Source organism: Symphodus melops (genome assembly GCF_947650265.1).
Source record: "Symphodus melops genome assembly, chromosome: 15".
In the NCBI taxonomy this organism is placed as follows: Eukaryota; Metazoa; Chordata; class Actinopteri; order Labriformes; family Labridae; genus Symphodus; species Symphodus melops.
Window position 1 is genome coordinate 14,403,041 of NC_136705.1, and position 15,095 is coordinate 14,418,135.

At 40.4% G+C, this 15,095-nt stretch overlaps 1 protein-coding gene across 14 annotated transcripts in view; it reads left to right on the forward strand.

Annotated features, from left to right (window-relative positions):
* camk2g2 (calcium/calmodulin-dependent protein kinase (CaM kinase) II gamma 2) overlaps positions 1–15,095 on the forward strand; it is a 46,967-nt gene that overhangs the window by 17,615 nt on the left and 14,257 nt on the right. For 10 of the 14 annotated variants that reach the window (XM_079362792.1, XM_079362790.1, XM_079362793.1 and 7 more), the window contains exons 3-12: positions 2,218–2,277; positions 4,430–4,484; positions 5,079–5,144; positions 6,856–6,928; positions 9,909–10,011; positions 10,367–10,450; positions 10,603–10,697; positions 11,659–11,781; positions 12,292–12,375; positions 12,553–12,595. In XM_079362792.1, the coding sequence (XP_079218918.1) occupies positions 2,218–2,277; positions 4,430–4,484; positions 5,079–5,144; positions 6,856–6,928; positions 9,909–10,011; positions 10,367–10,450; positions 10,603–10,697; positions 11,659–11,781; positions 12,292–12,375; positions 12,553–12,595 (786 nt within the window). Of the gene's footprint in view, positions 1–2,217; positions 2,278–4,429; positions 4,485–5,078; positions 5,145–6,855; positions 6,929–9,908; positions 10,012–10,366; positions 10,451–10,602; positions 10,698–11,658; positions 11,782–12,291; positions 12,376–12,552; positions 12,596–13,447; positions 13,508–15,095 lie in introns of all 14 variants that reach the window. The other 4 variants (XM_079362789.1, XM_079362785.1, XM_079362791.1 and 1 more) reach the window with 1 other exon arrangement.

Sequence of the window (15,095 nt, forward strand, 5' to 3'; positions counted from 1 at the left end):
CCAGAGTGGAAATTGGTTTTCCACTGCGTCTAATGCGCCCCACACTGAAGGAAGGAAATGTTTCCTATTCACTTTTCCTGTGAGTGTTTTTCCAGCCAGCTGGGAGGCTTTCTAACGTTACCTCTGTTAGCTTCAGGGTTCATCCGTTACATCAAACTTGATTAGTTTCCCCTAAAGTATCGGGTTTCTTGTTTTTAAGTGTTGCAACAAACAGAGTTTACTTGTTGTTCACTGTTTTGGCTGGGTTCGTTTGACCTCATTATCAACAGTAATTCAGATTTGAGAGTGCTATCAGCTTTAGTGATTCATGTTAGCATGTTACCGCGCTGCTCACCCAGGACCTTATTGTGTTTTCATAGGTGAAACGTTTACTGTCAGCTGAGAGCGTCGGGTAAATACACTACAGTATTTTCTCACAACAAGACAATCACACTTCTGAATGAGCTAAAAATATATCCTATTTAAATCAAATAAGTTGCTCTTTTAAAATGTTTATTATGATTATTATTATTATGATTAATGTTGTGGTCAGAAGTGAAATTAGTTGGGAGATGACATATTTGACATCTTCAATCAAAAGACATGAATACAAATTTAAACCCCTCTGTTTTCCCAAAACGTCAATTATTTTTCTAATTTTCTAAAATACATATGAACTTTTCTTTCAATACAAAATGAATAAACACTGGATTGAAAGGGCGTATGGAGTTGAACTCTGGCTCGTCGCACGTCTTACCCTTGTAACTACTCAGGAGCTTATGTTCTGTGTTTACGAAGGAAGGATTATTTCCACTGAACATGCAGATGTGTTTACTTGGGTCACAGTCTTGAGAGGTTCACGGGAACAAATGCCTCAACATGTGTGTCAACATGTTATCTACATACCAAGACCCTGCCTAATGACGTTTTTACATTTGAAAGGGTTTTGTTTGGAATCATCGCTGTCTTTAATTGGAACGTTGATTCTCTGAGAACTAGCAGAAAAACGACTGAAGTGTTCCAGCTAGCCTGCAGCTACAGTTGTGTCACATTAATATGAATCTTTATTTGATAGCAGTCATAGACGTACAGACAGCAGATGGTATATTTATGACGGCTTGTATGGATGTCTCAAACTGTATGATACTAGATTGAATAGTTTGATATTTTGAATTGAACAAGTCATCTAAACATGTCAACTTTAAGGAATGTTCCCATTGATTCCAACATTCTATGGACCAAACAGTAAAAGGAGAACATGCTCTGATTCATGTTTAGAATCATGGCTCGTTGCTGCACTATGATCCCACTAGATACCATGACCCAGCCATAGACCTTGGATGAGACGGAGGATTAGAGATGTCCAATGTAGTCCTCTTGCTGTCGCTGTCACACACACACACACATAAGCTGCCCATCTGTGCTCTGCTCTGAGACCAGCAGCTGGTGGGTGGCAGGAGAATCCTGTGTGAACTTGACCTCTGACACCTTCCAACAAGAGAGTTCCTCCACTGCGTCTGACTGATGCGTGTGTGTGTGTGCTACAAGCAGTCTGCTTGACATACACGCACATGCACACGCACATGCACACACACACACGCACACGCACACACACACACACGCGCACACACACACACACACACGCACACACTGAAATCCTCCTTTGCCATTAGAATCATTAACTGGACACTGATTATATTAAGGCCAGACCTACAAGAATAATTTCACTAAGTGCAAAACGCTTGCGCTAAAGGCTGTTTGTGTGTTGGTGTGGGTCTGTACACACTGTATGGCTGCCTGTTCACTTATGTAATGTCATGTAAGTTGACAGCCACTCTCTTGGCCTCGTAGCTCGCCTGGCTCACAGTAACTTTTACCTATTTGACATGCTGTCTCTGCTGTCCCCTCAGCTCGAGTCCATTTCATGTTGGTCACAAAGTGGCATCTTAAGAGGTAAATGTAGTTGGGAGTGGATGAGTAGGCTGAGAGAACTGGAAAAATAGTTGTTTTTTTTAATCTATGTGTTACAATTCCAGTTTGCATAAATCTTTGCTTTGTTCTCCTGTGCTCACTTCCCGTCGGCTTTTCAAGCAGTGCCGTGTGTTTTCTGATTGTTTGTCTCTTCAGTCTTAATGTTGAATAACAGCAAACGACCTCGAGCTTTACTTCCACCTTTCTTCCTGGTACTGAACGTGTGTCCTTACTGTTCCCCCTCTCTCTGTTCTTTTCTCCTTTTAGATCACCAGAAACTCGAGCGGGAGGCGAGAATCTGTCGTCTGCTCAAACATCCAAACATAGGTGAGTCATCTTTGAGAGCCAGCAGACTAATGGATCAGTGGAACAGCGTCACTCATTCAGAACATCAGGGGGGAAGGATGTCAAGAGTAAACAAGTCACCACGAAGTTTGATCAAAAACAAATGTTTTCTGATGAGTGTCGCTCATCGTGTGCAGTCTTTTGTTGTTTATGGAACAAAGTCAAAAATGCAAAATACTTTTTTTTTTCCTCTGTGAAAAATGTATTGAATTCTCTTCTAACCGTACTTCTGATTTCAGAACTTAAAGAAATCGCACATTCAGAAGTTTTCTGTTCCTGTTTCAAAGTAACACTGTGATACCTTCCTAATTGCTTTCGCTGCAGGCACACAATGATACTCAATGAAGCAAATATAGACAAACGCAAAACTTGGCCTCTCTTATATCTGATGGACTTACATTGTTACTTCCCCCAGAAAAAACGAAAAAAAAAACATACAGAACTGTTTTGTTAAATCTTAATTTCATCACATTTTGAGACAGCAATTTTTCACACAACTTAGTCTTTGTGATAGTTGTGTGTGCCTTTTCAGACTGGAAGGAAATGGTCTCTCACACACACACACACACACACACACACACAGTATGCATCAAAAGAATAGTTTCATTGGTCTCTCGTTCTTCTTCATCCCATGTGATTCCTGCTCATCAGCAACCTTTTCGTCTTTTTTTTTCTTCTTCAGCTTTTCTTTTTTATTGGATGTGCATCTTCCCCATTCTCATGGGGAGAGCGTGTCAAGCATTCTTTGCTTTAAAAAGCAAATCATGTGAATGAAGTACAGTCTAATCTGTACAACCTTTCCAGTTTTAATTTAGACACTCTGGCACCTTCACCCACCTTGACTTGAGCAGGTTTTTAATCTACTTGTGAGCAGTCAGTTTAGTAGGCCAATCCATTTCTAAAGAAGAGCCACTGGCTTAAGTTGTCCATGTTGGCAATAACTCTGTCCACTGCCTGCTTTTGAGCATCCTGTTACAGAGACAAAAACTAAAAGGAATGATCAGTATCAAATTAATTATGAATGATTAAAATATGGCATCCATTCTGTCAACTTCATCATCCAAGAGCTACTTCTAGGTTGCCAAAGAGACAGGTGGCAGTCGGGCTTTGCAAACCAACAGTTGGGCCGTCGAGTGGATCATTTTAGAGAGGCAGGAAAAAAGCTCTGCTGCTGGAAACCTTGTGTTCTTAAAGGTCCCATATTCTGCCCTTTTTGGGGTTCATATCTATTTTTAAAGCGTCTGTTTTCATGTACTGTCGCTCCATGCAGACTCTCTCACCTGCCTGTGTTTCGAACGCTCAGAATCCCCCACGAAGGGACAAAAATAAGAAATAAATATGGAGTCCCCACGTGCGCCAAGTCTGATCTGATTATTCAGCCGATCTGCTCTTGTCATTGGTCATTGAAAACTACGATTCCACATTGTTCACAGATTAGCATTAGGAAGATAGGACTAAATATGCAGACAGTTAAAAGGTCATCTATAAAGATGGTCCTTTACATGTGTCATAATGTTGTATTGTTGTTCCCAGTTTAAATGGAATAATGTTTACATAATTTGGTATACAAATGTAAAGTAATCCCTGAAAGCTAAAACCTCTGTATATTTAGTTTACAACTTTTTCTTGGTAAATTTCTAATATAATCCAGGATTCAGACAACCAACCACTTAATGAGATACTATGAAGGCAAGTAGTCTCATCAGTCATCCAAATAAAGATCCATACATTTTTTTTCTTCATATCATTTCTTTGTCATTTGGCTTTTTTAGGGTTTGAAAGTGATAGCTGAGAAGAGACAGGACAGAGAGAGGAGAGAGCAGATGACATGAAGCAAAGGGACAGGTTTTGAAATGAACTCCAGCAGCTCGGATAACAACGTAGCCTTGATAATACCTTCTCTACCTGCTGGGATGAAGTGTGCCCCTTTTTAAATAATAAAAGAAAAGATTACCCATTGTTATATCATCAAACCACCATAGCTGTCTAATTTATATATTTAATCAAGTTGATGACTAAATGTACCAACCCTGGTGTTCTGACTGCAATAGATCGTTTACATTATCCGTGATGTTTGACATAAACGACTGATTTTCTTATTAAAGGTTTTCTCTGTTTCTTATTACTTCATTAGTTCGACTCCATGACAGCATCTCAGAGGAAGGCTTCCATTACCTTGTCTTTGACCTGTAAGTGAACCACATTACAGCCCATTACTGCATTTCTCCAGTACTGGACGCCTATTCCAACACCGTTATCTATATTTGAAGAACTCTTCAATGACAAAGATGTAAACAGATGAGAGGTTCAATATTTATTTTGTTCTGAAGAAAAATTGCTTTCGCAGACTTTTCCAAAAAAGAGACCTGGCTCTAAAACGTGTTCAAAGATCTTTTACATGCATCAAAAAGTCCAGTTGTATAAAAGTCTATAAGAAAATACTCCCTTAGTTTCCATAGTAAATGTTTGATAACATTTAACAGAACCACAATTTGTTGAGTAGATTTTAAAATGTGTAGTTCATAGAAGTAGTCCTCACTTGTCATTGTTTGAAGCTCCAAAGCTATCAAGTTTTTGTTGCTTTAATTTTTCTGACGCACAAATAAGTCAGACGGGCTAAATCAGCTTGTTCAATAAGCAACTGGTCAAGTGGCCTCTGAAAGCGACAGTTGTTAAGTTCTAAGTACACAGAGCTCCATATTTACACAAAACAAGGTGGAGCTACGAGGATCATGTTCTCAATAACGAGCCGGTCTTTAATGTGTCAATGTGTATGTCTGCAGTGTCACTGGAGGAGAGCTGTTTGAGGACATTGTTGCTCGAGAGTATTACAGCGAGGCAGATGCCAGGTACAGTATATCATCATGCTAACATGTGAACATGTTATGTGCAGCAGTTCTTTGAGTAACTTGTCAACTCTCCTGCGTAGAACATCTTTAAAGACCAAAATGAACCCTTACTTTGCCAGAAAGGACCAAGTGAATGCACTTGATTCTGTAGCAGCAGCAGCAGCAGTGCTTGTGGTTTCTCCCAGCCTGCTTACTGATGTTGTTTTCAGTGAGCATTTTATTTTTGAACATGTCACTTGGGGTTTTTAAATTTATTTTCATTAATAAATAATGGAAAAGCTGTTAAAAGTTTTTAAAGCTTATTTTTCCCTTTGTCAGTCGTAGCAGCTGCGTTTTTGCACTGCAGCACAAAACTTTTCTTGTCTGTGCAGATTAAATCAAACTTTGGGGAAACTCGTTAGAGTTGGTTACTTTTTGACTTAAACATTCAAAATAATGACGTTAACTACTTCTACATTACTAAAAAACAGATTACCCGGTTATCTGATATTGGTCTGTAAAATGGAACCTGCCCTGACAAATACATGGACAGGATAAGCTCAAGATTGGACACATGAAAGAGACTAAGCGATCAGCGAAAGGGTTCTCCGACGGGGCCTGAATAAGCTGCAGTAACAGGCAGTGTGAATGTGAAGTTCAGATTTAGCCTAATTTGGACAGAACACTCGCAGAGATTCTCTTACAAAGAGAGGACACTCTCTCAAAATGTGTGAGCACCCCTGCTGCTGACCCTGACTTCACTGAGTGTCGACCCTCAGCCTTGTTTAGGAGAAGAAGAAAAAAAAGTGATTTTAGCAGTGCATCAGACCAGCAAAATAGCTGATTTGTAACCAAGGACAAGCTTACATAACTTACATAACCTCACTGCCTCAACAACACACTCACCCTGGCTGCTCCACTTCCTTCCCCACGCTCATTCACACAAAAATCCACTGAGCCATTCCCCCCTCGTATACAACCATCCTCACAATAATGTCTGCACTATGGAGGAATTTTGCCTCTTACAAGGGTCTTGCGTACTCGTACATAAATATCCGAGAGGTTTTAGTTGTGTCAAATGTTGAGAGGGAAGGCTCGCATTGTTGCACATTGCACCCACTGTTGAAACATGTTACCACTAATTCTTCATTTAATCAGTTTGTAAACGCTTGTGGTTTAATTATCTGTATGTTTAAATGTAATACTCTACGCTTATAGAAAGACAGACCTGTAGCATGTTGGACATTGTTTAAACTTACCGCTGCAACAGAGAATTTCTCCAACCACACTTAGCTTCAAGGTCAGACGATGTTGTACCAGGAGAAACTTACCCACTTTTAATGCCCCTCTCTTCAACTCTTTCCATTTGTCATAGTTTTTTTTTTTTTTTTTGTCTCTATGCCATTCCTTTCCTTTCTTGTCTTGTTGTGCTTCCCAATTCTAAGTCCTCAGAGCTATTTTCAACATTGCTGGTGGTACTTCCTGTAAGAATACGTATTACGAGTTATTTTGTGGGCCTCTTGAGAGTTTTACATTACCTCTGACCTCGGATACCTCTCATCCTTTAAATCACCCTGAAAAATAATCGAATGAACACAAAGGATCAAAAGATGTGAAGACCCGGTGTTAAGTTTAACTTGATGTGTTTTCTTGTGTGTGGTCGAGTGTCCTCGGTTTTTGGACTGACAGATGTGTCTCTTCTCTGTGTCTCATCTTTCTCCGTCTCTTGCAGCCACTGCATCAATCAGATCCTGGAGAGCGTCAGTCATATCCACCAGCATGACATTGTGCACAGAGACCTGAAGGTGAGTTATTACACACCTGTGGTAAATATGAGTGGACCTCCTATACTATCTCGCAGCATAAACACTCAGACATGCATTATAGCACGATGTGGTGAATGCAGTTTGGAGGGTTTCATAACAGCCCTAAAACACACACACACACACACATGCAGATGCCAGGCTGTGATGTTCAGAACAACTTCAGTGTCATCCCTCTTTTCTCTTCACCTCTTTTCTCCCCTTTATTTGCAGTTTGCCTTATGACTCCACCCCTTTTGTCCTCTTCCCTCTCCTTCTTCCTTTTTGCCTTTCCCCCCTTCCCCTCCATCCTGCACCGCTGAGGAGTGACGAAAGCAAACCAGCTGCTATAAATAGCAGGTCTGGTGGTGCGATGACAGCCAGTGACGATTTTGCTGCAGCCCTCTGACCTGCTCAGCTGTTTTTGATTTGATTTTAACAGTATAGTGAATGAAGAGAGCAAAGTGAACTGAGATATAAGCACCACATTTGTATTACCTAGGGTTGAGTTCACGGGCCTCGTATACTTAACAATCTTGTCCATTACTTTTACGAGACCGAACAAAATCAGAGCATAAATCCGGAGGTGAGCGGTCTGTTTTGTGAGGGTGGTGCAAATGAATTTTACCTGCTTTTCATTGATGTTTTTTTTTTTTTTTTAATCTTGCAAATGGATCTCGATGTGTAATGAACTTTGAGCCAAAGAATTTTAGAGATGATGACGCTGTTGATGTGGACAGAGGGCAGAAATAACATGCATTCATTTCAATGTGCAACTTTCTCAGGGCCTCATCAGCTGCATCATTTCTTACAAACTCATTCAGCCAAAGAGCATTTACATCCACTGACATATATTTTGAAGTCTAGTAGTGTTTACAAAACACAAATTTGTCAGGTTGAATTCGGGGAAATGTGTCTCAAATGATGCTCAAGAAGCCTAAAATGAAGCCTTGGATCTGAATATTTATCCTGGTTTAACTTCTAATCCATTACATGATGTCACTCTCATTTGGCAGACAGCTTCTGTAAAGGGTTGGAATAAGCTGATTCAGAATTCAATATAGTGACTCAATTAGCTAACTTGAACTAAAAAGGCACCGACTATTTCACTATTTGGTGTCCAGCGATACACTATCAAATCAATGCTATGAGCTCCATATCTGCTGGCATTAGTGATTCGTGCATCTCTATTAAAGATGATCAATGCCTTGTTTACAGCTTGATTTGATTCCCTGTTCTTTGAAAACAAAGCTAAATCAGCTTCATGGGGTTAGTTTCTCTGGGAACCCTCCAGCTGTGAAGGAAGCTACATCTGATTTATGGTGTTGACCTTTTTCAAGAACGTCCAGGGAATTAAGCCGAATTGGAGGCATGAAAATACTAATGATGCCATGAAGAGTTGTGACCCCCCACATCTCATATGTTGGCCTCTCTGTCACCTTGGGAGGGCCTGCTGCTGAAAGCAAAACAGGAATTACAGAGAAAGAGTTGAGTGCTCTCGGCTGGTGGCAGACTGGTTGCCATGGTAACTGTGGGGGTGAGGTCACCCGGCTGCTGCAGCACCAGCAAAGGGACTCATTATGCCACCACCCATCTATCTGTCTCTATCTGTCTCCTTCTCCCTCTTTTTTTCTTCAGACGCCCTCAGTCCTGCTCTCTGTCCTTTTAGCATTTTCCTTTTTTTTTTTTTTTCCATCTCTCTCCAGTTGTTTCAGCTCAATAGAAACTGTGGTTGGAAGTAGGGATAGATAGATTGATGGATTACTAGATGGAGAAAGAGAAACATCCAGACTGTCAGATGAGAAGGAACAGGCTTTGTTTCAAGGCAGTTACAACTTACAAGTGTTGTCAGACTTGTTTACCTTGCCTGGTTTGAGAAACTTTCCCCCTCTACACAAACAGATTTAAAACAAAAAAATATACTGTTTTGGTTTTCTTCTTGTGAGGAGGCAGATGCTTTAAACACTATTAATTCTGCGGGAGCGCCTTTGCTTGCATGCATAAAGTCAAGTGCTACATTTGTGAATAAATTGGGGAAGAGTTTTTAAATCAGTGGTCTGTAACCAATTAATAACAAACACATTACAGTTTCCCAGGCCGACATTAATCATACTATAAGAAGGGAACTATTGCCAGTGGAGAAGGATGCTAGCACCAGCATGGCCACCGTAGGTCATGTGACTTTTCCTTTTATTGCACAGTATAGGCATTCTTTTGACCTATTTCCCCTCAATCTTCAGCTTTTTGAAAGGCAGCTTACTTGCAAAAGAACATTAGTTATGTGATCATTGAGCGTCTGTGTCACTGGACAGAGATCTCCAATCAAAGACTATTCAGTGGTTATATTCCATTACAATGCATTATGTATGCATTCACCAGCATTAACTGTTCTCTTTCATTTTTGTGTAATGTTTATGTGGATGGGTAGGGAAGTCCAAAAACAGAAACTCCTTCAAAAAAAACAAACATGTTAAAAACGACTGAAAGCTAAGATCGTAGAAAGCACTGTGCCCTCTCAGAAACTCTTCTTACAAGGACTTCACAATTCTCAAACAGCTATTTGAGCCTTCATGCAGGGGATCATGCATAAGATGTCGTTTAACGTCTCTGAAAAGTCCTGACTTTTTACAACAGGTTTGTGTATACGACAGCTCACGTCGAAGGTCTTTCCTTTGGGGGAGGCCGTTTAACCAAATCATGCCTCAATAAAACAGGATGAAACAGGACGCATGCGGAATTCTTCTTCCCCTAAATATAATACATGTAATTGTGTTTCCTCACGAGTATGCTCGAGGATACATCACAATGATTGATTATAACTTATTCTATCTTAAAGTGCTGATTAAAACACTTTAAATGAAAGATAGACACTATTACAGAGTAACTGTTTTTTTGCCTTCAAAACAAACTTGACTATAGTCCCAAGATGCAACCTGAATAAGAAATGTCTTTCTAAAAAGCTCTTTTCTCCTGTGTGTTGCAGCCAGAGAACCTTCTCCTGGCCAGTAAGATGAAGGGAGCAGCAGTGAAGCTGGCTGACTTTGGTCTAGCCATTGAGGTGCAGGGAGACCAACAGGCATGGTTTGGTAGGACATTTCTTCTCTTTCGTCGTCCCAAAGTTTCCTTCTGCAAGAAAACCAACAGCACTGATTGAGAAAGTATGAGTGAGACTGTTGAATAGATAAGTGAAGAATACGTTTGTGACATTTTGAACAACCATGTGGAGTTTTTCTTATATTGATTTTATTAATATAAGTACTCAATAAATTTGACACAACAAACAGTCTTTCTTGTGCACGTTTGAGCTTTTTGTTCCGCTGCTCAATGGCTGGATTTTATATTCCGAAAGAATATTCATTGTGTTTATTACTTTTCCATAAATAGGGCAGGTTTCACTGATTTGATGACAAATCTAAAATTTGTGCAACGATTTATTTGCAGGTTTTGCAGGAACTCCAGGGTATCTATCACCGGAGGTGTTGAGAAAGGACCCTTACGGCAAACCGGTGGACATATGGGCATGTGGTCAGTTTTTGAAAAATTCACTTTCCATCTTATTTGTTGTCATGCTACCTATGAATGATTAGAAAAAAAACATTTCACTGAAACTACATTGTCTATGCTTTTTATGTGTTATTTATATTCATGTGCCTACATGGGTTCTGTGTGTGTGGCAGGTGTGATACTGTACATCTTGTTGGTGGGCTACCCTCCCTTCTGGGATGAGGATCAACATAAGTTGTACCAACAAATTAAGGCTGGTGCTTACGACGTGAGTACTGACATCATCATCTTGTAGTCACCTTCCTCCTCATCTGTATGAGCTTCAAAACTTCAGAAGAAGAACACTCCCTGAGGTGTATCATGGCCCACACACTCAGCATTTAGTTTGCCTGCTTTTGTGTCACAGTATATTATGATTACAGGCTTCAGATGTAACCCCCCCCCCCCCAAAAAAAACCCAGGGAGCCTTGCTTAATGGGGAAAGTTTTGTTTAAGAATTTTTAAATTGGTAATTACGTACAAGAAAAGCTCTGTACCTCAGCTCCCAACAGGTGCTGAACAAACAACATTTTCAGATCATTAGGCTGTACAGCTGATATAAAACTCAAAACCTTGAGATAAGAGATTAGTGATGAACTATCAGAGAGCAGTGGGCTTATTTATCAGAGCTTGTCAAAGTCCTCTGGGAGAGAAGAATTTATCCCCCATAACATTATTCATAATAAGTAGCAACCACATCCAATGAATGGGCATATTATGAGAGTTGTTATGAAGTGACTGTGACAAGCACGAGTAAGAATCTGCATTTTTATCATAGTCATACAGATACCTTCAGTGTCTTTTTTTAACCCTTTATGTCAGTGATCCGCTGCTGTCTAATGTTTGAAGTACATCCTGCCAGCTTTGATCTTTAGCAAAAAACATTTCAGTGCTGCATCGATAAAATGTTTTCTGGTAAAGCAGCTTGTGGAATGCTTTTCTAGTCTTCTATTTACACACTGTAGCAGAGGCTGCTATGTAAAGTGTCCATCAGTATTAACCAATCTCATTCGTACCCATTCATATGTCACTGACGAAGCAGAGGGGAGCAACTTGGGTTTGATAGATGACTGACTCTACCGCTGAGCCACAGCCCTTAAGCCCCTGAGGATGGGGATAAAGGGGGGCAGAAATATTTGATTATACTCTCTTTTTTAACTTTCTTAACATTTCTTCCTCTTTATTTTCAGTTTCCTTCTCCAGAGTGGGACACAGTGACCCCTGAGGCCAAGAATCTGATCAATCAGATGTTAACCATTAACCCTGCCAAACGGATCACTGCCGACCAGGCCATCAAGCATCCCTGGGTCTGCGTACGTCACACTTGTCTTCTTCTGGTTTTCAAATCATTTTTTTTTTACCCCCAGCATTTAAAAAAAAAAGTTTAAATGCTGGCATCCCCACCCTCCTTCTCAAGACTACATATTCTAAACAACACAGAGAAATGTAGAAAAATATACAATACTCATGGAAATATGTAGTTCTGATTGGCCAGTAAATTAACAAAAACATTTCAGTCAACAGTCGAATCAGTACAGTAAACAAGAGAGCCTTAAGTAAATAAACAGGTCAGAGATATGACAGCGAGAAAGGTCATAGAGGGCCTTAAATGTAATCAGACAAACTTAAACTTAAACAAGGATCCAATTTTATTATAGTGATGTGATTATGTCAAAATGAAAAAAAAAACAGTATGATGCTTATAGTCTTTGACTTCAATTCCCGCCATGGCTGTATTATCAGGACTTTTCATCTTATTTGATCGAATAAGAGTTAAAGCAGTGCATTCAGGAATATTGTGATTTCCTCTCCTCTGCATACAGCAACGCTCCACTGTGGCCTCCATGATGCACCGTCAGGAGACTGTGGAGTGTCTGCGCAAGTTTAACGCCAGGAGGAAACTGAAAGTGAGTGTGGTCATGTACTTCTACACAAAAACACACACACACACACACACACATGCTATTGTTCTTGATTAGATATAGACTTGGCATAATCACAAATACCTCAACTGGAAATCATTACATGAATTTCTGACTCGGCACACACATCTCTGTGATGTTTTATTTATTTTGTCCCTCTAGGGAGCTATCCTCACAACGATGTTGGTGTCCAGGAACTTTTCAGGTGAGCTTTGCAGCTTTGCAAATCAAACAACATAGAAAACAATAACATTTGGCCCTTTAAGTCTAAACAAGGAGAGATACAACACAAAGAAACAGCTGGGTTCATAGAAACAAAATGTTTTTGTGTAAAAAAAAGTTCTCTTGTCATTTCATCAAATAAGAAAGACAGGCACACCTCTCCCTGGTCTGATCTCTCACACAGGTCAAGGAACAGATATTACTGATTGTCTTCTGCTTTACTTCCTGTCTGCGATCAATATGTCCTTCTGCCTGAATCTAATTTTCTTAACTGCAAAATTGTAGTCCTGTCCACATTTGCTCGTCAGCCTTCTTGGCTGTTGTGATTTTCCACCTTGTAAGTACTTCGATCACTGAAACACAGTGCACTTCAATTTGAACACCCAATTTGCAGGCAAGATGATTAATGGATATTTGCCCTGTGTTTATACTGCAGGCTTTAGTGGAAGCAAACAAGCTCCTGTGGTTAACAGCCATCCGCTTTCTAATGTTCAGGATGTGTCAAGACTAAAGATTCAAGACAGGTCAAAACTTTGTGCTTAACTATAGACCAGGAAGTGTTCTTTAAAATGAGATTTAAAAATCGAGATACAGGTTTTTGTGTGGCATAGAGGATTTCCCGTCGATTGCTTCACTTTATCCAAATAAAATGACCAGAGGTACAACATTGTCAGTTCATTAGATGGCACAGGATCAGTATGCCATCTTGAACCAAACACTTTTCAGAAACCCCATCGATGTCATTCTTGACATAAAGTTTATTGAAGGCTATCCAGCTTCAGTGAGGCTCTTGACCCACCTATGCCTCCATATTGAATCCCTCTCTGTCCAATAGTGGGACGGCAGCATACCAGCCCTGCCGCCACCACCAGCACGGCCACAATGGCACAGGAAGGTACGTGTGCTCGAGGGGGTGTTGTAGTCCGGCAATGCCAACTTCAAACTCAGGCGATTTGAACCTGCTGCTTGAAACCCTCCACCTCGTGCCTGCTGCTACTGCACAGTGATGAAACACTTTTGAATGGTTGTCATTGCACTGGGGCATCCTACACGCACACACACACACGCACACAGACAAATAAACATGTAAATAGTCACCACAAACAGTTCAGTTTTGAACCTTTCAGCACTGTCGCTGTTTTGACACTCTAATGAACCGAGCTCCTCTTCAGGACAGGCTGTTTAATTTCCTGTGTCGAACGCCACAGCTATTTAACTGACACTCAGCATGACCCTGTGACCTCCAAGTGCTGCAGCTGCTGCCTAGTAAGGCTCTGTTTACACACCTCTGCATTAACACAACAAGACCGCATAGTGTATCTCTTTCTTCTGCTGCGGAACAAGTTGAACCTTTTATACTACAAATGGAAATGGACACATCAACATTCAACCTCCCAACCTCCTTTTGAATTGGTTTGTACCCACAATATTGGGATGCCCAGTCGATGCCTGCCTGTGATCGCTTCAACCTTCCAACCGCATGGCTCTGGCACTAACGCCAGCCGAGCATGTGTAGCGCACAGCACAGTATGCCTAACTGCATGGGAAGCTGGATAAACAGAATGTAAAGTGCACTGTGTTATCTTTTCTGTCTCCTCTCTCCTGCCTGCTCCGTTGTTTTTGTGTGAACAAACAAAGCCACCGAAAACCTGGAAGTGTCACTATGCTTTAAACGAAGTGCTGGCATGATCGTCAAACAGCATCTCAAACCAACACTGAACTTAAGAGAGCTGACTCCAAGACCTTTTTTTTCTTAGATTTTCTGAAAGCTTCTATGGCAAGTACCAAAACCACATAAAGTCTTGTGCTTAAACGTCGTGATATTGAGACCAATGTCTTCATTTGGTTCATCATAATGCAGTACAACACATAAGAGATCCATAGTAGACAAGTATAACAAATGACATAAATGACAATCATATAAAACAGAAACCTGTCAGCCATGTGTATTCAAAGATAGTTGTGGGTAGTACAGTACATAGCTATTAGCTTTCAGGTTATAATTCCTGCACTTCAGGCTGCATGTTTGTGTGAAAGGTTCCTTTTATGTCGACCTACCCTACCTCATTTAGCAGAAGGCCTTTTGTACCTTTACTTGTGGGTAAAAGACGCATAGAAGGTTTTATTAAGAAGAAAGAGAGCCAACAATGACTTAACTTACAATCAAGTAGTATATTTAGAGATGTGTAAGTATCATTTTAACACAACTGAAGAGTAAAGAGAAAAAAGAAAATGTGATGTGCCTCAGCCTCATCATCCAATGTATTGCCATTAAGCCCTTATCATGTGTGAGTAATGATTCCTTTTGTTTTATAATGTTAATCATTCACTGACCTTATCACGACCTTGACCTTTATTTAACACTTTACATTAAAGGGAATCCTTATTCTCATGTTTACAATTTCCCACACATAGTCTTGAAATAGCCCATTTCAAACTAAAAACCAGACGAGCACAACGCCTTGCTGTCCAGCACATTGGTC